General features: G+C 43.3%; 1 protein-coding gene across 1 annotated transcript; it reads right to left on the bottom strand.

Annotated features, from left to right (window-relative positions):
- Window positions 1-8,826: 8,826 nt before the first annotated feature.
- DERL1 (derlin 1) lies at window positions 8,827-24,408 on the bottom strand. Its single transcript, XM_064442152.1, has 8 exons — window positions 24,071-24,408; window positions 22,290-22,401; window positions 19,209-19,273; window positions 17,395-17,421; window positions 15,264-15,359; window positions 14,516-14,568; window positions 13,262-13,372; window positions 8,827-11,472 (listed from the first exon to the last, which is right to left on the bottom strand). The coding sequence occupies exons 1-8, from the start codon at window positions 24,221-24,223 to the stop codon at window positions 11,334-11,336; spliced, it is 756 nt and encodes a 251-aa protein (XP_064298222.1). The 5' UTR covers window positions 24,224-24,408; the 3' UTR covers window positions 8,827-11,333.
- Between the last annotated feature and the right edge of the window lie 855 nt (window positions 24,409-25,263).

Raw genomic sequence — 25,263 nt, 5'->3', positions numbered from 1 at the left:
AAGAAAGTTTCTCCATGCCCGGTTGCGGTGCAGCATTGCACAACAGAGACTGCTGCGGCTGGGAGCAAGGAGAATTAATTACTTTGCTTTTTGAAGCATGGGCTGCTCTACTCCGCTGTGCCAGCTTCAAGAACAATAAGCGCTCACCTAAAGAGCATGGTTTTGTCCTCCAGCACAGGAGTTCTGCTCATCTAAATCACAGGAGGCCACTCAGTTTTTGTTGTTTTCTTCATACTTGGCCTATGCTTGAACCTGGGCAGCACTGCTCTCTTCTCAGACTCACAGACACCAGTTTTATGCCATCTGAGGGAAGGGCACTGAACGGAGCATCGGTGCTGGCCACAAAGCACCGCGTTGCAACTGCGTTCAGCACCATCCCAGGGTGCCGCTACCATCACCGCAGCACAATAACAGCCCCGCAACACAGACAGGGATCTGCCAAACACCAATTTATCTCCAAACCACCTCCTCTCCAGGGATTTTGCTTTCAAGGGCATTTCAGCATCTAAACAAAGATGTACGCCTCTCCCCGAGCAAGCAGGCAGTGGGGTGGTGCCACTGAAGGATGTGTTCAGTGCTTTGTCCTCAGTGGGCAGCAGCAAGTCATGCTGCAGAACAGGCTTAATGATGATGTGTTTGGTCTTTCAGGGGGTTGAATTGTTTTCTTGAGTCTCTCACCCCTCCACTTATTCATTTAGAAGGAGATTTTTTTATATGTATATATACACACACACACACACACACACACACACACACAAAAGTGACTTGGGAGCTGAAGTCATACAGGTTGCTGAAGCTTTCCTCCTTTGCTCACAAATAACTTCCAGGTGGCCCTTGGCAGGAGAGAAATGGTTTCCCTCAGTAAAAGCACCACCCACCAATTCAGGATAGCTGCAGATGCTGCCGCACGGACCTTCAACAAGCAAAATCACACGGTGTTTAAATTTTCACCATAGTGTTGACACCCCTTATGAAAAAAAGCAATTCCCACCCCTCCCAGAGCCACTGTTTGTGGCCATCTGCAGCCTCAGCCTGCCAGAGTCATAACTCCTAGCTCTCCTCCTAATCCCAACTATTTGGCAAAAGCTTATGATTTACCTCAACGGTTGCAGAAAAGCTGGAGGACACAGGAATGGGGCAGTTTTTACATTAACAGCTGCTGCTGGTCTGTTGTTAACAGGCTCTTTCAGCAACACTCAGCAAGCCTCATCCCAGTTCTCCGATGGCAGAGCCAAACTCAATGTCTCCTCAGCACCCTGCATGCTGAAGTTCTTAATTCATTGTCACAGCATTAATTTTTTTTAAAGTGACAAGCATAAGTTAAATATAAGAGCTACTCAGAGCTTATCAGACTTCTCCCATCCATTTCTTGATGTGAGCTAGAACTGTCCTACTTCCCATGACTTGCATAACTGATTTTAATTTGCTACTCCTGAACCACAACCATCAGTATCTAAGCAAGCCAAGAAACAAACTCACAGACAAGATCAGTACTTCTTTCAAATTATGTTCTTCTGGAATTATCACGTGCAGATGGCAGCTTCTTAATTGACACTCACTTACACTTCAACACTAGATCAATGTTTTGAATATAACCCAGACTACCAGCTTCTTAAAATCATCACCATTCAGGTTGCAAGGCAGATGTACAGGGGTGGGGGAAAAAGAAAATTATGCCAATGTCCTATCTGTTGCTGCTGCTATTCAGAAAGAGGGCTTGCAGATCCAGGGCACCAACATACTTCTTCCTTCCAACCTTCTTCCCTCCCACCCCTGTGTTCACCAGCTCTTTACTGGGGTTGCAGTACCAGTCAGTGGCTGTTTTCAGGCAAACACATAGCAGAGCTGAAGCCTGACACACAGTGGCATAGTCAGAAATAAAGGCAAGGCTACGAAATTGCCCTCATTTGGGCAACTTACAGTTTACCAATGCTCCCTGCCCAGCAGGAAGCATCTAATAAGTACACTTACCTTTTGCATCTACTTTAGCATAGCTTGCAATTTTAAGATACCCCTCCAAAAGGGGAAAAGATTAAAGCTTTACAGACCAGATAACGAGTGAATTGGGAGTGCTGGCCCTATTGATTTGGCCCACAGATAATTTTAGCTTCAGTCAAAAAAGAAAAAAAAAAGCAGTGATACAGCAAGGTATCTATCCAGCATGAGCAATCTTAGCACCAAGTTAAAGATCACCAAGTATAAAGGAGATGCCATGTGCTGTCCAGCCCCTTACTCAGGCTGGGGGGAATATGCACAGCCCTGCCCCACTGCTCCAGCCCCTGCTGACATGCTCTTCCAGGGCAGGGTGCTCCTCCTGGGCTCCTCTGCTGCCTGGCCCCTTGTGTTCCACCGAAGCCCCTACAGCGTGAGCAGGAACAGGCCCACCTCCACACATTAAAAACAATCCCATGTGAGTGGGATTTAATTCCCTCTGGCCTTTCAGCTATGGAGGCATCACTGCTAAACTGTTCTTAGATAGCCTTCCCCAGGGTCAGGGTGCTGCCTTCATGGTCAGAGGTACAATCGCTTTCCTGCTATTCTTTTCCCTAGATTCCTCCTTCCCGCGCTTCCTCTCCTGCCCACGCATCCTCTTCAGGGTGGTTTTTTTCCTTTGAACGATGCAGACAAGAGTCATGATTAATCAGAGTTTTCCATACTCCATTTCTCTTCTCATTGTCCCGTGCCACTTGTCGAGAACCTTATCTTTATTAGCTGGTCTTATCATGACTCGATTACATATTAACAGCAACTCTCCTTACTCAGCAGGATTTCCTCAGGATTGCATCGCTTTTGGCTTCAGAGAGTAGCTCTGTGGAGCGAGTCAGTCCACTAGAGCCAGCCTAGGAAGTTACTGATCTCATTAAAGATGCATGAGGGGCCACAGAAAGACGTAGGATGACTTTGAGGAACTGGCATGAGCAGATTTAGAGGACAAAGCTTTTCTATAGGGGAGCAAATACATTAGCTTACGTTGTTTGTATTGGCATTAGATTATACAGTAATTATTTGGTCCCAGTGAGCTGTGCTGCAATAGCAACTATAGAGCTATCCGAGATCCTTCAGCACAGGGACTGCATCCAGCTAAAATGTCCCCCTATCCACTTAGCTCCTCAACCAAATAATACAGCTGTAGGGCCTATTGTTATCTGTCTGCCTTCAAGAAATTAGACTGATACACTTCTCAGAGATTTACTAGACCTTCAAGTGCAATATCACCACACCATGTACACCTCTGACAGAGGATTTTTCTCCTTCAATGCTTCAATCACCTTGCCCAGGAAGGTTAAATGGCATCGATTTGTATCAATCGCTCTTGCTTTTTCTTCTTTTCTTAAAAAACACATTACACAGAAGAATTCATTATTTGAAAAGGACAGCGTGATGGGCACAAGAGAGGGGAAAACGCATTGCTGGAGATGAGAAAAGCTGCTGCTTAACAGGTGGCTCTGTGAACCCCCAAAATCCATCTCTTGTAACTGCAACTGTCCATCCAAGGACTCCACAGCCTGGCGAGACCCCCCCAGTGCCACACAGTCCAGGTAAGAAGCAGAGCTCACCGTTTGGTTAGTGACAGCTTTCCCTCTGCTTGGGAAGAGTGGTATGCCTGCAATGACATCCTGTCACCACGGCCCTTCACACTCCCCTCTGCTCCCAAAAACAGCCTACGCATGTCTTCATGGGGCTGCTCCGAGGAACAGAAACAAAGAGATGGTTTGGAGAATTCATTAGACACTCAGTTACTGCTAGCTGCTTTTCTGAAATAGCAGCAGCAGGCTCCAAAAGCACGTATGGCATTTGAGGACGATTACTCTTAGTTATATTCATCAGACCATCTGAGAAAACAGTAGCTGATATCTGGAAAACAGGTGGATGTAAGCAAGGGAAGAGGTATTAAGCTGGTTATCACCTACAGGGGAGAAAGAAAAAAAACCCAGAGAGACTGGTAATTTACTGCCTGCATGACAGCCAACAGAAGAGGCAAAAAAAGATTATAAATTGCTATAAAACCAGTATCGCTACTGGGCACATGATTTTAAGTACCAAGACTCAACTTCTGAAAATGGTTTGGAGCAATTCTTTATATACAATGGCTGTCATGGCAAGCAATGGATGAAGAGCCCCTGTTACAGCCTGCTTAAGCTTTCTAAAGTGAGGATTTACATTTGCTCGATACATTCCAGTTGCTCCCTCACATAAAGAGAAATGCCCCCAGCTCACCTGGCTGGTCTGTCTTTCCTGAAAGGCCTGTAGCCATCCATGAGCACATTCCAGTCATGTGAGCTCTCCCACCGTGTCTCTGTGATTGCAATGAGATCATGGCCCTACAACTGCACACAGACCTCTAGTCCCTCCTGTTTATTCCCCACGCTGCATGCATTGGTGTACAGGCATTTCAGAAAGGTGCTTGAGCACACAGGTTTCCCCAGAGGGGCGTACGGGGACCCACTACAGCTGTGCAAACCCTTGAGGTGGTTGGTCTCCTGGTTGCCATCGCATGAGGCCACCACGGCACCTTTATCACTTCTCGGGTTGTCCTGTCTTATTCCCCCATTGTGTGTGATAGCATTAGCATTGCCAGTTTGTCCCCCTCCCCCCAAGTTCCTCAGTTTTGTCCCTTTATTTTCAGATTAGGGGCTACCTTCCCCCTTCACAGCCTTCAGGAACAGCAGTTTGCATCCCAAGAGACTTCCCTGAAATGCCCTGGCAAAGGCTGTACCCAAGAAGTAACAAACCAGGGCCTCCTCAAAACAATTTGGCCACATCTTCATCCTTGTCTGTCCTATTCTCTTCTGGAGTGCAAACCCACCAGCTCAACACAGCCAACTAAGGAAGATCATATAGAGAAAGCTGACTGTCACATCATGCCTGGCACTCCTTCCTCTTAACTCAGTTCCCACAGGTGTGTGTGCTAGGTGTGCTGGTCGCCTTGGGGAGCCCCTGCCCCTGGCGATGTGCACCTTGGACTACTAAGGCCAAACTGGACAGGTACAGTTAGAGAAGAGTACAAGTGCGGACTGCGCTTAGGTCTGAATATTGCTAAGACAGAGCTGTAGCATAGAAAAAAAGGAAATATTGCTCTACTGCATGATCCAGAGCACTTCTAATTTCAGCAAAAGTTTCAACACCTGCAAAATTCTTGCTCTCCTGCTCATAGATCCTGTCCGGGATCTTCTAAGAATATCAAGTCCTGCAAGATTTAATCTGTTTTCTGAATTTACAAAAGGGCTGAAAGAACAATAAAAGCTCTTTATGCCATCAGTTGCATAAAGCTTTGGGATGTTTGAGCTCCTTGATGCTGCCCCAGAATCTCTGCTGTACTTTTCCAACATTAATTGGATTCTTATCTTAAATTATATACCTTGGGGAAGAAGGGTGAGACAGAACAGAGAATAGGAGAACACTAACTTTCCTACCCCTTTATATATTAAAAAAATACAAAAACACTCTAGCATCTGTGCTTTGAATTAGCTTTTAAGAAAATTAATCTATACGTAAAAGCTCCTAAGTGAAAATACTGAAACATTAACAGCAGTTACAGGTAACTCCTTAGCCTGAGCCCCTAAAACAAACAAGGCCAACTCCCAAGGCACACACATTACCTTTTTTTTTTTTCCCCTGATATTGCTTAAATTCGTAACAGCAATAAGCACAGGCATTACAGAATGAACAAACAACTGCTTAAAGAGACAGGTAAGCAGTGTTACAGGCACACTCTCAAGGCTTTCTTCTGTGAAAGGCTTATCCACCAAGTCCAGTTGCGGGTACAAATACTAAACAATGTCTCATCTTGCCCCTCCACCCACTGTGGGATTAAGGATTCAGTAGATGAGGACAGAGACAGGCGTTGCTTTTCTTTGCAGCCTGAGCGGAGATTGCCACTTCTGAGCCCATGTTGGGGAAAAAGCACTTTGAAAAATGCTCTTTGATCAGACACTGAATAGAATTCTTTTTCCCATTCTCAAGTCCGGCTAAAAACCAATTCCTCAGCATCTTTAGATGCCTTCCTGACCAATTTAAAATATTTTTTATTCCAAAAAATCAATATCTTAGGCTTCTCTACCTTGTACACATACTGTACTTGCATTAAAAAGCAGCAATGACATAACCTCAGTTGCATTTCTGTCACAACACTCACCCCGCACAGCCTGGGGCTATAAGCACACACCACTGCCCAAGCACCAGGCAACCGAAACAGTTCTGAGTGCACTGATCTGAGACCCCCTCCTACATGTAGGAACCACCCCGTGCAAGAGGGGCACTACATGGACTGCAAGAAGCCAACAGCCCCTCCAGCCCAATCCAAGAGGAAAAGCATACTGTACATGCAGGGACGGGCAACGGGACGACCCTCTCATCTTCTCCCCTCTCATGACTGCAAAATAAACTTTCTACCCAATTGCCTGCTAGAGTTTTTACAGCACCAATGTTGAGCTGTGTCAGCCAACTAGGTCTGAATGAAGGCAAGTGCTACAAAAAGCCATTCCAGTTGGAGTATCATCAAACATCTGAAGTTGGAAGGGACCCATAAGGATCATTGAGTCCAACTCCCTGCTCCTTGCAGGACTACCTAAAACTAAACCATATGACTAATTAAGAGTGTTCTAGTAGGGTACGGTGTTTTGCTTTTAAAACAGGCTGAGGAGTCTGTTAGGGTTAACTATGGCTTACCAAGGCTTTAATTTGAAAGCAAAGGGAAACATTACTGCAAAGAAACTGCCTACATTTAACTAGCTATCTCAAGGAGACCCAACCTTTGTGGTGTGGAGAGATTTACCAGGCAGCTTGGCAAGCCCAAGGGTTGGTGCAGGCAAGCATCCTCACACCTCCGGTTACAATGACAAGTCAATTAAGCCATTAATACAGGGATCTACCCGCTGGCCTTTAATCCATGGCCAGGCCAGGGAATAAACACACACATTTCTTTTAAGAAATAAATGTAAACATTCAGATGCAAGCAGACTGCTCACGATGGTTGTGTTTTTAAACACTGCCTCCAGTTGCCATGATCTTTGTCACGGGAGACCTACGGCTGCTGGTGGTTAGCAGTCCAGAGAAACTTGGCCTTAAGACCCAAGTTGAGCTCTAATGGCATTTTGCAAGGTCTTTGTCCTCTGGAGGGAAAAAAGCTAACCAACCAACCAAACAAAAAAAAACCAAAACCACCTCTAAGCACCAGAATTAAGGTTTCATCATCACATTTTTTCCCCCAACATCAACAAGAATCTGCAGAGGCCTTACCAGCATCCCACCGTTACAGCTCCTTTTATGTAACTTTTGCTCACAAGTGTTGTAATCACTCCTCCTGGATCATGTTCCAGATGATAAAAGGGTGAGCCCCTGCTGCAAACAGAACTCCTTTCATCACCAAAAAGAGCGCTTGAAAAATATAAGCAGCTGATGCCTTTTTCATCTTTTCAATCCTAGAAAACAGCACATCATCACCTTTTGATGTAAGTACTTCTGCCTGATATGCACATATTACATGTCTAACTTCATTACTGAAACCACAACAATGGACTCAATTCTGAGTTTCAAGTCACACTGTTACTATCATCCATGGCAAAATAGGAATCTAGGGACACACAAAAGAAAAGCCATTTACTACTGCAGGCAATGGCAATGCTAAGAACATCTTCACCAAAATCAGCATTCTGCCGTACTACAGCAAGCACAAATTGATCCATCATCCTAAGCCTAGCACAGAACAAGGGAGAATATGAATCATCTTCATTTTACGGATGCAGAACAGGATTACAAAGTCATCAGGTGACTTGTAATATCAGAAGCTTCAGACTGTAAATTAGCATGTATCTCTCCAGCTCGCTACCTTAACCACCAAGGCAAAGCAGTCTTCCTCCCTGGTAAGGTACACAGTGACATATAAACACAGAAAGAATCTTACGCTGTATTGCAAACAATATGCTATTCAGCAAACTAAAGCCTCTCAGCTTTCCTAATGTGACAATTAGATGACAGAATGAAGCAACAGGTCCAGTTTCTCATTAAGTCACTGGCAACACCACATTACCAGGTTGTGTTGAGAGAGGAACTGTCGCCAGGACAAAGCGATAGGAATGAAAGACGAAGCGTTTTAAAAGCCTTTGATTTTGTATTCCTGGCTCTTCCGCTGACTCTATGCGTCTAGAGCAAAACTGAAAGGCACGCACTTGCCATGCTGTTCCACCTGGTACATTTAGTACAGACCAAGACTCTCCAGTTCAAGGAGCACAACAAATTCACACAATGCTGAATGTACCAAGTCCGTGATCTTTGGTGCCTCTATGGTAACAAACAGGAAAAGTGCAGTCAGATGAACGGTGAGGACCAGAATAGTCATTCAGGATGCTCAGTGTGTCTCCAAATCAGTTGAGATAAGAGCCTCAGAAGCAATTCTGGCAGCTGTGCACATCTGGCTGGACAGAGAGGGGGTATTGCAAGAATATCAAACTTACCCCTGGAAAAGTAAGTGATCTCTATCAATCCCACAAACTCTGAGGGTGAGAAGAAGGACACTTCCTACCTCCCAGAGGACAATAAAGAATGAATCATCAAGCATACAAAAATAAAAGCTGTAAAATTATAATAGCCCAGGAAGGACACAGACCGTCAAAACCCATGGTGATAAACAGAGACAAAGAAAATGCCTTTACAATTTTGCAACCAGAGGAGACAAGACTCCCACCCAAAAGCAGGTAATTTTCTTGACTACTTTTATCAACAGCAGGAGGTGGTGTCACAGTGCAGCTGTCAGACATTCCTGCGAGACACAGAGACCACAAGGCTCATCTTAAGCTGAAATATGATTTAGCAAAACAGAGACAGTAACAGAGATTAAAACTTTAATTTAAAACTTTGCCAACAAAAATTGATTACAAAAAGGGAAATTATCTGTACAAAATAAGAAAGGAGGTACTCATTTAATGAAAGACTGCCATTGTCAGTGTATGCTGGTGGACAAACAGTGCTTCGGGTCAAGTGACAAGTGAGAGAAAAAACCAACTGAGCTCGTAATATGGAATTCTGAAGTGAATTTTGCATAAACCAAAGTAAATTGACTTGAAGCAGCTCAAAAGCTAATCAAGACTAATCAGAAGCCTATTTGCCTTGCAAACCTTTTCCTCTTAATTTATAGAAGGAGGATGCACTAGAAAGCAAGACCCAGCATAGTGCACTGGGCCAGGACAATGACTTTTGCCATTCTTCTGGCCTTCTGTACAAAGTTGCTCTGCGATTTGAGTGTGCCAGGGTTACAGCTGAGTCACAAACTACTGCACCTCTACGTACAGTTACGTCCTGGCTCAAAATGAAGACAAATGTTTTTGAGACAGTGATATTGCTATGATGAAAAAGGCCAGCTGCATCATGACTCCCATTAAAACAGTGGTTCTCAGACTTTTCAAGTTGGCATCAAATAACAGCTGTCAGTCAATGATAGATCGGTATTTGCAACACTGCAGTCCTCTTTTCTACCTACCATTTTACACAAAGAAAAACAGCATCTTTAAAACTTACCTGAATATACAAAAATGGCAGGTGATTTCTGAACTCCAAGTTCCTGTAAAATCTAAGCCCACAATATGATCTTTACCAGTTTTCTACAAGCTGGATCAACAAAGTTGAGTTGCAGTGAAGAAATGGACATGCATTTTCAATCAAACCAGCTGAAAACTTCCCAGTCCAACTGCTTATTTTCCACTCAGTTTCACATCACATAGTATTTACAAGTTTTTAAACCTTCAGAACCCAGGTTTAGTGAAGAATCAAAATAGTAATAAAAATGTTTTGGCCCAGATTCACTTCACCTACTTACAGATACCTGAGATACCTAAGTTGGTGCAGAACAGACTTTGGTGCCCTACCTACCCAGTAAAAAGACAAACGCTAAAAGGAAATTCAGTCTTGATTCTCATCCTAGTGATGGTGCTCTTCTTCCTCCAACTATAAAATGAAAAGGGAGCAACTATATTCCAACTTAGAAGTCTTGGTTAAGCTTAGAGTAATTGCATTCCTAGCTTAAGTGTTGCCGTTTATGCGAACCTAAGCCTTACCTTGCTCACTAGCAGCTCCCACCTAGGGGAGCTGGGGACAGCTACCTTTTAGAACGCTATGAGACATGCATGAGTCCTCCTTACGTCTGGGAAAACTGAGATAAGTAAGAAGTTTGCTCACGTCCATGTGGTGAGCCAGTAACGAGCTAACATTACAGCTTCCTGGATCTTAGCCCTGTGCTCTTCCTCACACCAGGTTCCTGTGGGCAAACTACTGTACAGAATCATTCCCTTCTCCGTGTCAAAAAGTTTTACCAAAAAAATACAGATACTAATAAACAGTGTACATAATTTCTTATTTGACAAAGAGGCTTGTAGTTAGTAAAGCAATCTGCTCTATTGTATCTTGACCCTTGAAAAGTTTATTTCCAGCTTTGATTCTTTGATGTCTTAAAGCTTTTAAGAGAAAGTTGAAGATTCATTAACAAACATAATGCTGCGGTCAGTACCCTTTACATTAACCACAATGACATGTTACATTTTCTAGCTTAAGTAGTATTTGTGCTACCCAATTTTGCCATCAAAATAGAAGCCTTGAAGCCAAGGATTCACAGATCTCAGAAAAAAAACAAACCAGACAACTTCAGTTTAAAGCCTCGAAACATGCCATGAAGAGTTCAGAGATTCCAATTCTGTGAATATCTGTTACTGCCATTTCAAATGAAAGCCCTCTTATCCTTAGTCTTGCCCATCCCGTGCTGTATCAGGCAGGACAAATGCTGCATGGCAAGAAAAAACTCCCCTCAAAATACAGCTTAATAATGGAAGTGAAACATTTGCACTTAGCTTTATGAATGCAGCAGAGATATCACTTAAATAGTGTTTCCAAAGACCCTGGGACTTAAGCACAGCTATGGAAAAAGTCAACTTCCTAAACTTTGGGGTTAGTTTGATCCATCTGTCTCACATTGGATTCTTACCTTACCACTGTCAACAAAGCTTTTAACGTACCAGGAGAGACAGAACACCATCACCTTGTTCCATCACATCACGGAACAAGACAGCATAATGGATGCCTGTTGTGACAGACAGAAAATACTGTACAAAGAAAGCTTTTTTTAATGGCAGAATCAAATTGGACACTACTGGCTAACCTGGAACAAGATCTACGTTTTTCCCTTCTGGAGGTTTTTAATTTTCTCTTGAACCAGAAACATTCATTCTAATCAGTTAAATCCAACAGTACTACAGAGAGCTCAGTTCTTAAGCATGCCCTGCACCAGGAAGGGTCAGTCCTACGTCCAATTAAAACCAGAGTTGCTGTTTTCCAAGGGCAGGAGTTCTTCACTGGTCACCTAGCCGGAAACCTTGGCCCCAGTTGTGTCTTCCACCACCCTGTTGATCTTCTGCAGGTCTTCTCATGCTAGCGGGTGGAACACCAAACCCCGACACTCCTCCTCTTCTATTTGGCAGCCAGCGGTACCTAGAACCAGACAGGAGAGAAGGAGAGAGTTTGAGAAACAGCTGTACCTTGGGAGTAAACACCAGACTACTTTTCCATGCACTTCCTTTTAGCTGCTAGACTTTGCAAATAGAACTGGCTTTTCACAGCAGTACTTCATGTAATTCTTTCCAAATCTAAGCCCTCAGCACATTAAGAAATGGGAATTCTGGGGGCCTTCCACATCTGGGATATGGTTAGATACAACAACCCAAAGAGCAGAAAAAAACCCCAAATGATAAGGGAGTCTCATTGTTGAGAATAAACGCTATGATACTAAATTAAATCCCCTAACTTCTCTCCCCTTTCTTCAGGGAAAAAAATAAAAAAATCTGAAACACTTCCAAGCATCTCTCTCTCCAACAGTTACAAAGCTCCTGTTATCACAGCATCGAACCATCTCACTGCTCTCTAAGTAAAAATTCCTGAGGAACTGGGGACCAAAGAAACTATGGAAAACAGGCTCAAGTAACTAGCTTGTCTGAAATCAAAGGTCAAGCAAATCAGAGCTGTAAAACCTTATCATCCAACTTAGGCTACCATCTAAATAGACAGAGTTATCTAAAATACAGCTTCTGTATTTTGCAAGGGATGCCATTGATGCAGAGTCATTTCAGCTCTACAACAGTTACGCCAAGCTCCTGCAAATCCCTTGCTCAATTTGATTATGAAAATCTGAGGCCCAGACATAAAACCCAGATTCCTTTCTACAAGAAAAATGATCCTGTAGAGAAAAAGTTCATTATTATATTCAAGATATCTGTAATTCATCACAGCATCTTTTTTCTAACAAAACATTACAGTGCAAAGGCAGAATTAATCCCTCTTTAGAGATGTTTGCAGTACTTCTGTGCCTGCTTCTCAAATATAGAGAAGAATTAAATACACATATGAGGAATCAAGAGAATTACACATAACCAAAAAGACCAACTGATGGCAGTTTCAGAGGTGTTATTACCTTGAAAAATATTTTTAAAACAATATTTTGTCTTCTAATCTTTATGGAAAATTAGGTTTACCAGTAGGGCTTGCAAACACAAAAGCTTTATAAAGCCTCCCTACTCATTAAAGCTTGTACAGAAAGTATAGCTGTAATTCAGCTTTGCATCTTATAATTAACAGTTTATGCTATAAAAAGGCTTCACTGAGTTGCTAACTAAATTTTGGTAGAGAAGGAATATTTACAACCCAAAAGTAAAAGGACAAGGGCAACCGAAGCTACAAACTTTGGCTTCTGATCGTTGTATCTCAATGCCAAAACAAGGGATAGATTGCAAGAAAAAGCACTTCAGAAGCCAAGAGCTGCCATCTCAGTCAAGGTGACTGGCAAAGCAGAATACATATTATTGGCCTGAACAAGTCTGCAGCTGACTCCTGTTATTGTTACACATTGCTGAACTGGTAGCTACCGTAATGATACATGGAAATACAGATAAAAGATCATGTACAGGAGGAAATTTTTTTGATACCGTCTGATAATTTTTAGGTAGTTCTCTTTCTTACAGCTCAATTCACTAGCAGAACTATGCCTTTTACTCTCACTCTTAAGAGTGGGTAAAGGACACAAGTCATCCATAAGGGTAACAAAGAACTCTTGCATGGGCTATTTACAAGAAACAACTTTTTTATTGACTCAGCAGCAGTCAATATGATAGATGGAAACAGGTTGATTTAGTGAAGCATTTTACACCTTACAATCCCAGCAAATGTGTCTGATGAACAGTACAGAAAATTGGACCAATCAGTGAGCTAAAGAATGAAACCAGCTTACAGGAACTGGGGTGTGGACAGAAAATTCCTTCCTCCCAAATCCATCGGATATTTAAACATTAAGAAGAAATACAGGTGTCCAACCAGATTTCCTATCAGCTCATTGATGACTCTGCAAGGCAAAAGAAAAGAATTGTTTCACACACTGTCTTCACTGAAAATAAACGAGTGACCATCTCTGCTAGTTACTGCTGTTCACCTGCCACAGGCATTGCTGGGGCCATGAGCCACAGAAAATTTCCCCTCCCACAGCATTTTGCAGGCACTACTTTAGAAGGGCCAACCTTTAAGTGCCAACAGATCAACAGGCTGTTCCACCATCCCTTCCAAGCCCTCTCTACAGTCTGCACTGAAAACACAATTAAATACTTGTTTACATCAGGGAATTAGACCGTACAGCTATTAGTGTCTAAAATAATAGTCTGCAGAGCTTGAGAAGTTACCACTGTTTTCACTGGACAACCTGTCTCCTGCTGGACTGAACTGTTTTGTTCCCAATTTTGCAAAAAACGTTGCTGAATGCAGGCCCTTGAGTATCTTCTGTCATGCATAGAAACAGCAGGTATCTAACAGCAAGCAGTTTTCTCAAGTGGCGGATGAGTCAGTAGGAGGCACAGCCAGGGAATTTGGTTTTGCTGTACTATCTCCTCCTTTTATAAATCAACCACATAACTTGTTACCATCACTAATTGTGTTACAGCGGCACCAAGAGGCCCCAATGAGAAAGACTGTGCACAGAGGGGTTTTCTGCATCACAGAGTTTAGTCAAAGAAACCCAAGAAAGACCAACGAATTCAGCAGGTGCTAATATGGCACTCTGTGGGCTTGTTACTGCCATTTTCCCTTGTTTCACAAGCTGAAAAAAACATCACGCTGGGCAAGACGTGATGGAAAGAAGAAACAGCACTATCACAGTCAAGCTAAATTTGCTTCTAAAACCAGTAGTGACAGTTTGTCATATGGGATGACATCTTTCTTTACTGTGCATTACTCTTTTAGTAAGGAAAAGGCCTAATGCACAGATTTACTAGAAAATATACCAAATTTTTATTACCTTCTCACCTACGTTCTCTAGTTCTCATATGCACATCTCCTCTTTGCTTTTCTTAAATGACCAGCATGTGACACTGAGCATTATCAGCCACATTAGACAGCTTTAAGCCTCTATTTTAATATTGCTTCTAAATTCAGCAATAAGTTCAAGAGCTGTAAAAGCTTTTATAACTTCAAATCAGCCATATAAGTAAATACATACGATCCACCAATGATGTAGTTGAATCCCAGAATAACCCATGGAAGGTAACAGGCCTAAAAGAATGCAATGAGACAGAGAAGTTATAAGTACAAGTTAAGGACATAAACCTGCTCAGCTTCCCACTGCACTAATAAGCATGATTATAATCTCAGTGTTTTAAGCATTACACAAATCCTGATATATTAGCTTAAGCGGATTCTTCTACCTAACAAGGCAGGATACTCCAAACTGAGCAACCACTAACATTTTTAGACAAATCATACTCATTGAAATATTTTAAGCAGATGCATCTTTTGCACCCTATGTTCCACAGCAACCTTATATCTAAACCGAAGTCCTAACATTTCTGATTTTGAAAAAGTCTGGAAACAATGATCAAGAGAGCCTTAATGACAAGCCCTGACAGAAACAGACGAGGTTGCACAGGAAAGGACATTTTAAAATACCAACATTTTGTCACTACAATGTCACTACATTCAGCTGTTATGCAGGTTAATGTAATCAGGAATTGTTTCCTCTTTTCAGACTGATGAATTTCAGTTGTCAGGACACCTTTTCAGTAAAGCCACACTGAGTGACACTGTATGGAAGACCATGAAGAAATTTGTCTTTACTCCATCTCAAGAAGTATATAGCTATGTGAAAGCATGCGACATCTTTAATAAGAGAAAATACTTATGTTTGGCCCCTCACCACCTTTATGTGCATCCTCGGGGCAGAAACCTTTCCAATATCCTGTCTGACATACCTTAAATCTTGTTCCAAACCAAAACGATACAATCATGTCTCTGTTCAGCTGGGCCCACACATAAAGTACTGACATGATGAGTGGAATCATCAGCAACTGCAATGTTTAAAAAAAAAAAGCCAGATGTTACCATCACGTTCACAAAAGTCCAGGAAACTTAAACAGGCAGCAGGAGCTATAAGCTTCAAATATGGCTTGTAAGCATGATACATCAGCAAAATCTGTAAAGATTGCCCCAGAACCCTTGCCATCATGTGTCATGGATCTGTTCAAAAGCTATCGAGAAAGCTAAGCAAGAGAACCTACTTGGTCATTCTCTTTTGCTAGGCCATGCCAAAGCAAAGGGCTCCAACTTGCACCAAGTGAAAGAACAGCCGTGGCAAACTCCTTTGCTCCCAGCTACTTGGTAGCACACCTACAGCAGCATCAGCAACATATCTGTGCCACAATCATTTCAATTCACAACCCAAGGCACTAACCTAAACACACTCATCTGGGGCCAAGCTAGTACAGCAGATGAAGTGTTACTCTGTCAAATTGCCAGCTGTATCCCCATGGAGCACCACAGAGGGAAGGTGCACCAGTAAATCACCGTTTCAGAGTACTGCAGCCAGCCTTGGCAAAGCCATCTTGGTAGAGCTCAGAGTTAACCTGTGCTCCAAGCCGGGAGATGAGGCTGTTTCAAATACCTCCTTACTGTGACTGTATATTAGCTGACTGGGCTGTTTCTAGTGAAACAAATATAAAGCACTATTTTAGCCATCTGCTGACTTCTAAACTGAAGACAGACTGTGCCAGCAACATTTCCATGAACTGGTTTAATGCTACAAACTAGCTTGTGTGTTTGGAAGAGAGGTCAAAACTCATCCCTTCAGGGGTGCTACTGTTTAACAGGTTCCACCTTAAAGCTGGCACACCAGCATCAGCCCAGCTTCCCCCACCCCTACAGTGAACCAGCAGTCTGACTTGTCACACAAGCAACCTAGTGTCTTTATTAAAACTGGTTTTATTCTACTGGAAAAATAAAGTAATATCTAATTTCTGAAAGTATTTGACATGGGAATAGAAGCCCAGCTATCCTGCTTTATCTTCTCACTTTCAAGCAAGCCACTCAACACAAGCAAAAAACCCTTACTTCTAACAAAAACATATTTGTACATCAAACAACCAATTCTTTTTTAAGCAATACTTTGTATGCAGATATAAAGCCATTTTAAGTGCCTTTTTAAAAAGATACAAATCAACACAATCAGACTAAAATTCATACAGTGTATGGGTGACTTCAGCATGCTTTTGAAGAATTCTGCAGCATCTTCCCCACAGCAAAAAAAAGTTTAAGTGTGAAGTTATAGACAGCCCTTAACAGAACTCAGTCCTTGCTGCAGATGCATGATCACTACTTTTGTCTACCAGGGCAGCCTGGTAAGTGATCTAATAAATGCTAAGATAATATTGTACAGAATAGTAGAGATATCGGTGCAGGGTTTGGGCGACAGGGACAGAATAAGATGACAGCAGAGGCAGGCTGAAGACATGCAGTTATCTGATACTCCATTGTGTCCATGAAGCACTCCCTCATTTCCCCGCTTCATGTGTGGGTGACTAAGAACTACCTCACTGAAACTGGTTCTTCAGACCACTATTTGAATCATTCTTATGAGGATTTTGAACTTCACAGTTCTGATCTGAATCTGCAGCTGTATTTTTCACAAAAAGATCTTCTATTGACAAGTAAAAGGCACACTGAATTTGAGAAGACTAATGAACCCAAGAATCATTTTTAGATTAAAAAAGAATGCAGATCCACATTCATTAGAGGAAACAGTGCATAGGTGACACCTTGTGCCCATTTTAGTAAAAGGCTGAACAATTCCTGACTGCACAAAGAGCCGATTTTCACCCCTTGACTCCCTAACTAGGAGCGGCAGAATCAGATACAGGCTTGTGACATAGCTGAGGCTTACCCAAACTAAAAAACTAACAATACACACACAGCAGTCCATCCTGATATAAAGTAAACCAGCCTAGCTTAACTACGTTCTGCAGTTATGCTGATAATGCTCTCTATAAAGTCATTAAGTAGTCAGAAAATTCCATAAGATTATTATTTTAAAAACTGCACTGCACTTACCTGCATGTCCATTGCCAAGCCAGTTATCTGTCATTGCACCATTAAAGAAAACGCAGCAAAACCTGATAGACTAGAATGACAAAAAGAAGCTGCGCACACACTGAACGCACATGGAAAGGCCTTTAATGTTTAAAATTAAAACAGCGTTCCTGTGTCAAGTTGACCACTGGAAAAAAATTAAAAACCTCCAATGATCTGGAGACTTACACACTTAGTTTCAATAATTGCTTTTCAGTAGTCTTTCAAGCTACCCCTCAAGTCATTACCCTGAGGGCTGACGGATGCACTGGCCTTCCCTCCACGATGAAACTGGCTAACTAGAAACTCAGTCCTTGCATAAAAGCATGTTACAGGTTTAACAGCTGGATTCTTTCATTAGTTTTTTAAAGACTAAAATGTTGGGTTTCTAACTAAAGAAATACCAGATCATAAAAAAAAAAAATCTATATATTGCCACTGAGATACAGAAAATAAATAATTTCTTGAAGTGCATCAATGCAGGCTTTGAATACTACTCTCCTGTCTTGGAACCCAAAGGATCTACTTGCTTTAGTAGCTGCTGAGTAGAAGCAATTGCTGAAGAACTTTGCTACGATCAGAATGCTTTTAACAGTTCATGAATGTGCATAAAATGGCACCAAGCATTTTCCTAGATCATGCATCCAAGTTGCTCCTTACATCACATAGGAACAAGCAACTGGAAGCTTTTAAATGACCAGTTTAAAAGTCAAGTCACAATCAGATTCATCTAATAGCTCACAGCCAACAGCCTGCAACCACAATGAAGCTGATAATGCAACTAAGCCCACGTTGTTTTGCTAGTTACTGCTGTGGCTCAACAGGACCAGCAGGAATAGCAAATCCCTCCATCCAGTGTAATGCAACTAGAGATCGTTAATCTATTGATAAAGGCGACAGCATTTCTACACACCAGCTTTCCTGGCTGCATGTGGTTCATACTGATGTCACCGCTCCCTTTTTTCCACGTTGTGCCACTGCAAATTGTTACAAGGAGGTAGCCAAAGCACAGACAGAATGGGAGCATCTGCAAGGATGGAGGTTCCACAACCACTCTTGGCAACCTGTGCCAGTGTTTCACAGTGTTTGACTACCCTTACAGTAGAAAGGGTCTCTCTTACATTTAAACAGAATTTTCTGTGCTTCCATTTGCACCTTTTCTCTCTTGTCCCACCCATTGAGGACCACTGAGGGACGCCTGGCTCCATTTCCTTTCCTCCCTCCCCCATCAGGTGTTTATCCAAATGGGTAAGACACCCGTGCCCCCTGTTCTCCAGGCTGCAACAGTCCCAGCTCTCTCAGCCTCTCTTCATGTGACAGATGTTCCAACCCTTTAATCATCTTCATGATATTCCACTGGACTCTCTCCAGGATGTCTGTGTCTCTCTTGTATGTGGGAACGTGGAGCTGGATGCAGCCCCCCATGTGTCTCACAAGGACGGGAGGAGAGAGGAGTCTTCACCTCCCTCAACATGCTGGCAACGCTCTGTCTGTCGCAGCCCAGAAGGCTAGTGGCCACCTTTGCCACAAAGGCACACCGCTGCCTCGTGTTCAACCTGGTGTCCAGCAAGACTCCCAAGGCCTTTTCTGCCAAGACACTTTGCAGACACTCATTGTTCAGCCTGACCTGGTGCCTGAGGCTGCTCCTCCCCCAGGGCAGGACTCTGCACTTCCCTCTGCTGAGCTTCATGAGATTCCTCACCAGCACATTCCTAAAACGTGGTCTTTAAACATATTTTAGGCAGAAACAGAAGAACCAAAATACTCTAAAAGTGTGGTGATGAGCAGAAGGATACAACAATGCAGATCCAATTAAACAGAAGCATGAACATGTAATCTGCTGGCCTTCCATCAAAAGCCCCTGTAAACAAAAAGAATTGTTAGGAAAGGTACTGAAATCCTGATAAGAAATTAAGGGTTTTTTTTATTTTTAGGAGTCTAAGAAAAGCTCAGTTAATAACAGTTGTCCTACATGCAGTCTGTGGTTTAAGATTTTTTTTTTTATTATTTTAAAAGGCCTTATAATAGAACAACCTACAGGATCAAGAAATAAGACATTCAGCCCACTGCATTAAGTGCACACACAGCAGCTCTACTCACAGAACACATTCACTCTGGAGGTAAGTGATTTTAACTTCATGAGACTTCAAAATGGAGTTGGACCCCATTCTTCATAGGAAGCTGCTAGTCAGAAGCACACAACATGTAAATACACTTGCACAGCAAAAGCAGTGACATCAAGTCTAATAATCGAATCACGTGAAAACCAGTCCTTACTTAGGCAAATTGCATCCTTTTTGGATCATCTAGTCAGACTCCAGAGATACAATAGCTTTTACACTCCAGAAAAATTAATATACATGATGAGGAGGGTACACAGTTTGCAAACTGTGGTAAAAGGCTGGCACAAACCTCAGTATTTGAGCAAGACTCCTATCAACTTTCCTACAGCTCCGTGCAGGCAAGGAAAGCCTGAGAATACTGCTGAAAGACCCAAACCACACAATGACGAACACAGTGCACCATGAACAAGCTGAACTACAACTAATAATTAAACATCAAAATGCTTAAGAAGACCACCACTGATTAATATTAGCCCTATATGGCTTCCTACGACTATTTTATATGTTCCCAAAAATTTAAAGAAAGAAAATCTATTTTTAAGCATTAGTTCTTTAGAACAATTAGAGTAACTCAGCTTATGTAAGACAAAATTGGTATTTTAGTAATTTTAAATTTCTTATTTAAGTTCAGCCATGCAAGTTACACAACAGGGAAAAAAAACTGAAAAAAATCGGTTTGAAAATTTTAAAGCTGGAAAACTATATAGACTGGAGTTTTCTCCCTACTGTTGCCATACAACACATACAAACAAATAAAGAGAGGAAGCTGACTAACCCTGTAGATACTCCAGCATAGGAATTCCTCCAGAATAGGAAGAAATCAAAGCTAATATTCCATTAAAGTTTTTCACTTCTTGTTATCTAGAAGATTACTAAAAATAATATTAGACAAACTGTTTAAGTTGACTTCCCAATGAATATTTCAGAAAACTGAGCTACAGACTGCCAAAATGCTCAATACAGGGGCAAGGTGAGCCCTAGCCCACTGGGTCCTTCTGCTGGGCCCTGGCTATAATCCAGTCATCACAGAAGAGCTGCAGACTCACAACCTGATCATGCATACTGCTGGGGAGTAAACTCTGCATATTCTGCTTCCTGCATTGGTATTCGTTATGTTCTCCAACAGAAACAAAACTAAAACACATCAACCTCCTTTTCCTCAGGAAGCTGGAGGTCAGCTTGTTAGGAATGCACAAGCATAGTACAAAATCATATGGATATTTCTGACAACTAAATTTGAAGCTAGCATGTAATGCTGGTGTATGCTCAAAAACCATGTACAACCCTGAAAACAGAAGTTTCACTCCTTCACTTTCACAGACAAAAGGAGGCACAGACCTACGCTGATTTCCACTTGTAAACTTATCAGCAACTTGTACACCTCCCACTTTCAGAAGGACTCAAGCCTTTTTTGTAGAGGGAGGACCAACCTAACCAAGAACTTCATTTATACTTAGAAAAGTTACTCTAACATAAATGCATTGATTCAAACAACACAACTGACTTCCCAGTTTCAAAATCCAGATGTGTTGTACAGCAGGAATGTATATTTACTGCTGAAAGAATTTGCTTCCTTCCATGAAACTTCTGCCACAGCACAGGCAACTAGAGCATTTCTGCAAGCATATGTACCAGCAGTGATGTCTTACAATTTGCATATATTAATCAGGAACTCTACTACACATAGCTTTGCACAGTCGAATGTTGTAACTGCCAGCATTCTCACGTGTTCCTAGTCTAATACAGAAAGGCTCAAAGAGAAAGAGGAACGACTTCTAGCTATTAAACTCCTACTTACTTTCACTAAGAAAACAACTAAATCAATCTGGCACCACTCCTCCCTTTCCCTGCTACTCTTCTTACGACTTAAATAGGATTCCACAATACCCTCTGGATGACAGGTTTATTGGGGATTATCTTCTCTACCATGGGACTTCCCAAATATCACCTTCCAATGCATTCTCACTTACACCATCAGTCCTAAGATTCCATTAGAAATACACAGAAATTCTTGTTCAAAAAGGCTCTCAGGAGGAGCTCGACTTTGCAAATATTTTATTGACTTCAATTAAAACAATTTTTGTTTTGTTTTAATGAGCTGCACAATGCAAAATTACACCAGTTATGAAGCTGCCTTGTAACAACAATCTCTTTTTTGAGATAAGTGATCCATTATTTGATCTTTCTTCCACACTTAAATTTTCCCCCTAACTGAAAACCCAACTAGTTCCCATTTCTTTTTGACAGAAGGGTGCACTTCATTTGTACAAGCTATCACTTAATTCAACATAACTGATAGAATAACACAGGTAAGCATCATTGCCTTTTAAAGGGGAAAAGCTGATATTGTTATTTTCTCAACACAGATATGCCCATTACTACATATGTTCTATCATCCTTCCATGTAAAAGGACATCAGACACAAGAACACAGAGGTAACATCATCATTTAGCCTCTCTCTTGTTTCCTGAAATCCAACAGCTAAAAGCACCAGGCCCTCCTACTGAAATAAGTATCAAGTTCAGATCCTAAATGAAAAGGCTCCCTGGCAAAGGGAAGGAGCCAGTCACAGAAAATCAGTTTTCAGAGCAGTTTTGTACTATCCAACATAAGCGGGCAATCTTTCTCATGATTCTGTCTGAATCAGCCACAACCCCATTGCCACAAACATTCCCAAAAGAAGCTCTATGTGACAACGCTTAAGTCTCTATCAATTCCAGGCACCATGTGCCTACAATTTAGCATATAACATACCTGTTTCTAATCGTGAGGAATATTGATACAAGAAATACAAATTCACCAAGTAGAGAAATCCTGTTCCAGGTCCCACAGGGAAGAAGAAAGTTGCAGTTATGGGCCGCCAGATCTGTCCAGATCAAAAGAGAAAGATGTATTTATATACTGTAGAACAAACTCTTATGCATTGTTTATTTTGTTTTCATTATCAACTACTTGGAAGATCAAGGAAGAGATTAAAAATAGCCCAAGTATCTATTACTGCTGCTTCAGCAGCTTTTACAATTTTTTTTTTTAATCTGATAAGAAAAGCTATTAAGATACAACAGAAATCACACACAACTTCCAGATTGCTCCCATCACATCTTGACAGCATTAAGTCTTTATTGCAGTGCAAAAGGGATATGCTTGCAAGGATGCTGCCCTGTTTTAAAAGCACGCATACAGAACCCATTCTGATCTGTTGAACAGAGACCAAGGAATTCACACCAAGGCCTTTAGCATACCATTCCAGACAACTTGCCCTGCTCTGAGCATTTTGCACCTGCTTTAGAGAGTCTCTCAGCTATCAATATTGGGTACAGCCAACTGCACGGCAGCATGTATCAAGGACAGAAAATGTCTCGCCTGGCCATTTATGAACGAGCTCTTTAACAGGCAACACTTCCAAATAGAGTATTGGGATCCTGAACATCACAGTTCCAGAAGGAATAGAAGAACTAGAGGAAAAACCTAGGCATTTGAACTACTAAATTTTGGGGAAAATACATGAAACAAGCTACAGATGGAGCTACCTCTTTATCCAGTCTTTTTCACTGAAGATATAATAAGCACGTATAATAGAAATTTAAAGGTTGGCATTTTTTCTCATCCTTCGCTTTCATTTTCAGTTCATCCAGTGGGTGCTCTGCCCTTACACACCTACATACCTGTCACCTGAACCTGTCACTTCCCAACACAAGGAAAAACTATGCCCAGTTTGTGAATGCTTTTGATATTGCTAACGCATCCAGAAACACTGGACATCTGAAACCTCAGGACTTCAGTTGTTAGTTTACATCAACCATACCCAGGCGCAGAAGCTGACAATCCCAAACACAAGCTTTTTTTTCAAATTCCAAGCAAGAAACACTAAGAAGGTGCAAAAGATGCACTTCTCTAGCTCTGCCTTCACGTTCTCCAGAGCCACCTGCGCTCCAGGACAGTTGCACGCCTGCCTGTAACCCCCGTTCCCAAAGTCACAATCACACAACGGACGCCAGGCAAGTCACCTGAAGTCACAGCTACAGGTTTTGTGAGCGTAGAGTGCCTCGGCACAAAAACCAGTGCCAGCCAGAACAACCCCCCAGAAAAAATTTCGGAAAAAAGAGGCACCAGAATGAGACCCAAGACGAACTGCAGGACCTGTCGAAGGCCACAGCCTTCCCCGGCTCACCCAGGGGCCCTGGCTGGGCCAGACACCTCAGCCTGCGTCACCTTGATGGGTAGCCCGGGGCCTGCCGAGGCACGGACCTAGCTAAACCCGGGGCCCAGCTCGCAGGCCTTATATAGATTAAGCAAGAAGGTAGGCCCGGCTTTCCCCTGGAGATAATCTGGGTCGCTCCTAAGGGCTGCCTCCGTGGGCGGCTCCCTCCCAGCACGGCGGAGGGGTCCGGGCCGGCGCCAGCCCCCAGCCCCCAGCCCCAGTCCCCGGCCCGGCCACTCACTACAACCCCCGGGACGCCGAGCGCGCCCCGGGCCGGGCTCCCTCACGGGGCGGGCGCCGCGGGGCACGCCGGGACCCGTGGTGCGGCCCATACCTGGAAGCGGTTGATGAAGGCGTCGGGCCAGAGGAAGAGGTAGACGGGGCTGATGAGGCCCAGCTTGCCGATGAGCGGCACCGCGATGGAGCCGGCGAACCAGTAGCGGGTGATCGGCGGGATGCTCCGGAACCAGTCCCCCAGGTCCGACATGCCGCCGCCGCGCCCGGCTACTGCCAAGGCCTCACTACCAACCGGCTGTTGAGGGAGAGCAGAGGGTCCGGCCGCGTCCGCCCGCTCCCGCCGCCGCCCCAGGCAGGGAAGGGAGCACCGAACCAGACGTGGCGCCGCCGAATTCGGCCGGGCCGCCGCCACTTCCGGCCACGCCCCTTCGGCTGCCGGGGCAACGGCAGTGCCGGAAGTCCCGCCTCCACCGGAGGCGGGGGCGGGAGCAACCAGCCGTTACCGGCTGCCGAAGCCGCCGCTCCTCCCAGTGCCGGCGCCCCCGCGCGCCGGGCCTGCAGCCAGTCCCGTTCCCCGAGGCTGTATATGGTAACGGCAGTGAACCGGCACTAAGCCCTGCGTTTGCCAAAGCCTGAAAGAACGTATTAAGTGTCCCGTTGCATTACGCGATAAACACAGTTGCCTGATCGGACGTGACATTCTATTATTTCAAAATATTTTTTGATAAGACGTAGTCACCACTTTATTTATTCTTTTTGCATTTCAGTAAAGCTCTTGATACTGTCTGTCGCAGTATCCCCCTGCTATATGCTTCTTTATTTTTTTACTCAGATAGGCTCAGGGGAGACCTTAGTGCTCTCTATAACTCCCTGAAAGGAGGCTGTAGTGAGGTGGGGGTTGGTCTCTTCTCCCAAGTAACAAGTGACAGGATGAGAGGAAATGGCCTCAAGCTGTGTCAGGGGAGGTTTAGATTGGATATTAGGAAACATTTCTTTACTGCAAGAGTGGTCAGGCACTGGAACAGGCTGCCCAGAGAGGTGGTGGAGTCACCGTACCTGGAGGTGTTCAAAAAATATGTAGACATGGCACTTCAGGGCATCGTTTAGGAGGCATGGTGGAGTTGGGTTGATGGTTGGACTTGATGATCTTAGAGGTCTTTTCCAACCTTAATGATTCTATGATTTTATACCTGGGGCACGGCAACCCTGCATGTACACACAGGCTGGGGAAAGAGAGGCTGGAGAGCAGCTCTGCAGAGAGGGACCTGGGGGTTCTGGTCGGTGGCAAGT

The sequence above is a fragment of the Phalacrocorax carbo genome, chromosome 2 (genome assembly GCF_963921805.1).
Source record: "Phalacrocorax carbo chromosome 2, bPhaCar2.1, whole genome shotgun sequence".
In the NCBI taxonomy this organism is placed as follows: Eukaryota; Metazoa; Chordata; class Aves; order Suliformes; family Phalacrocoracidae; genus Phalacrocorax; species Phalacrocorax carbo.
This window is presented reverse-complemented; position numbering and strand designations above follow the sequence as displayed.

Bases quoted from the DNA above. Each gene is read 5' to 3' on its own strand.
- DERL1 (XM_064442152.1), bottom strand. From the start codon at position 24,223: ATGTCGGACCTGGGGGACTGGTTCCGGAGCATCCCGCCGATCACCCGC. The intron at 14,569-15,263 runs GTATGTCAGACA...GCATTCTTTTAG, and splicing joins GGTTTGGAACAAGATTTAAG to GCCTGTTACCTTCCATGGGT. The intron at 11,473-13,261 runs GTAAGCTGGTTT...GTCTGGTTCTAG, and splicing joins CTGTCCACACCCCAGTTCCT to GTACCGCTGGCTGCCAAATA.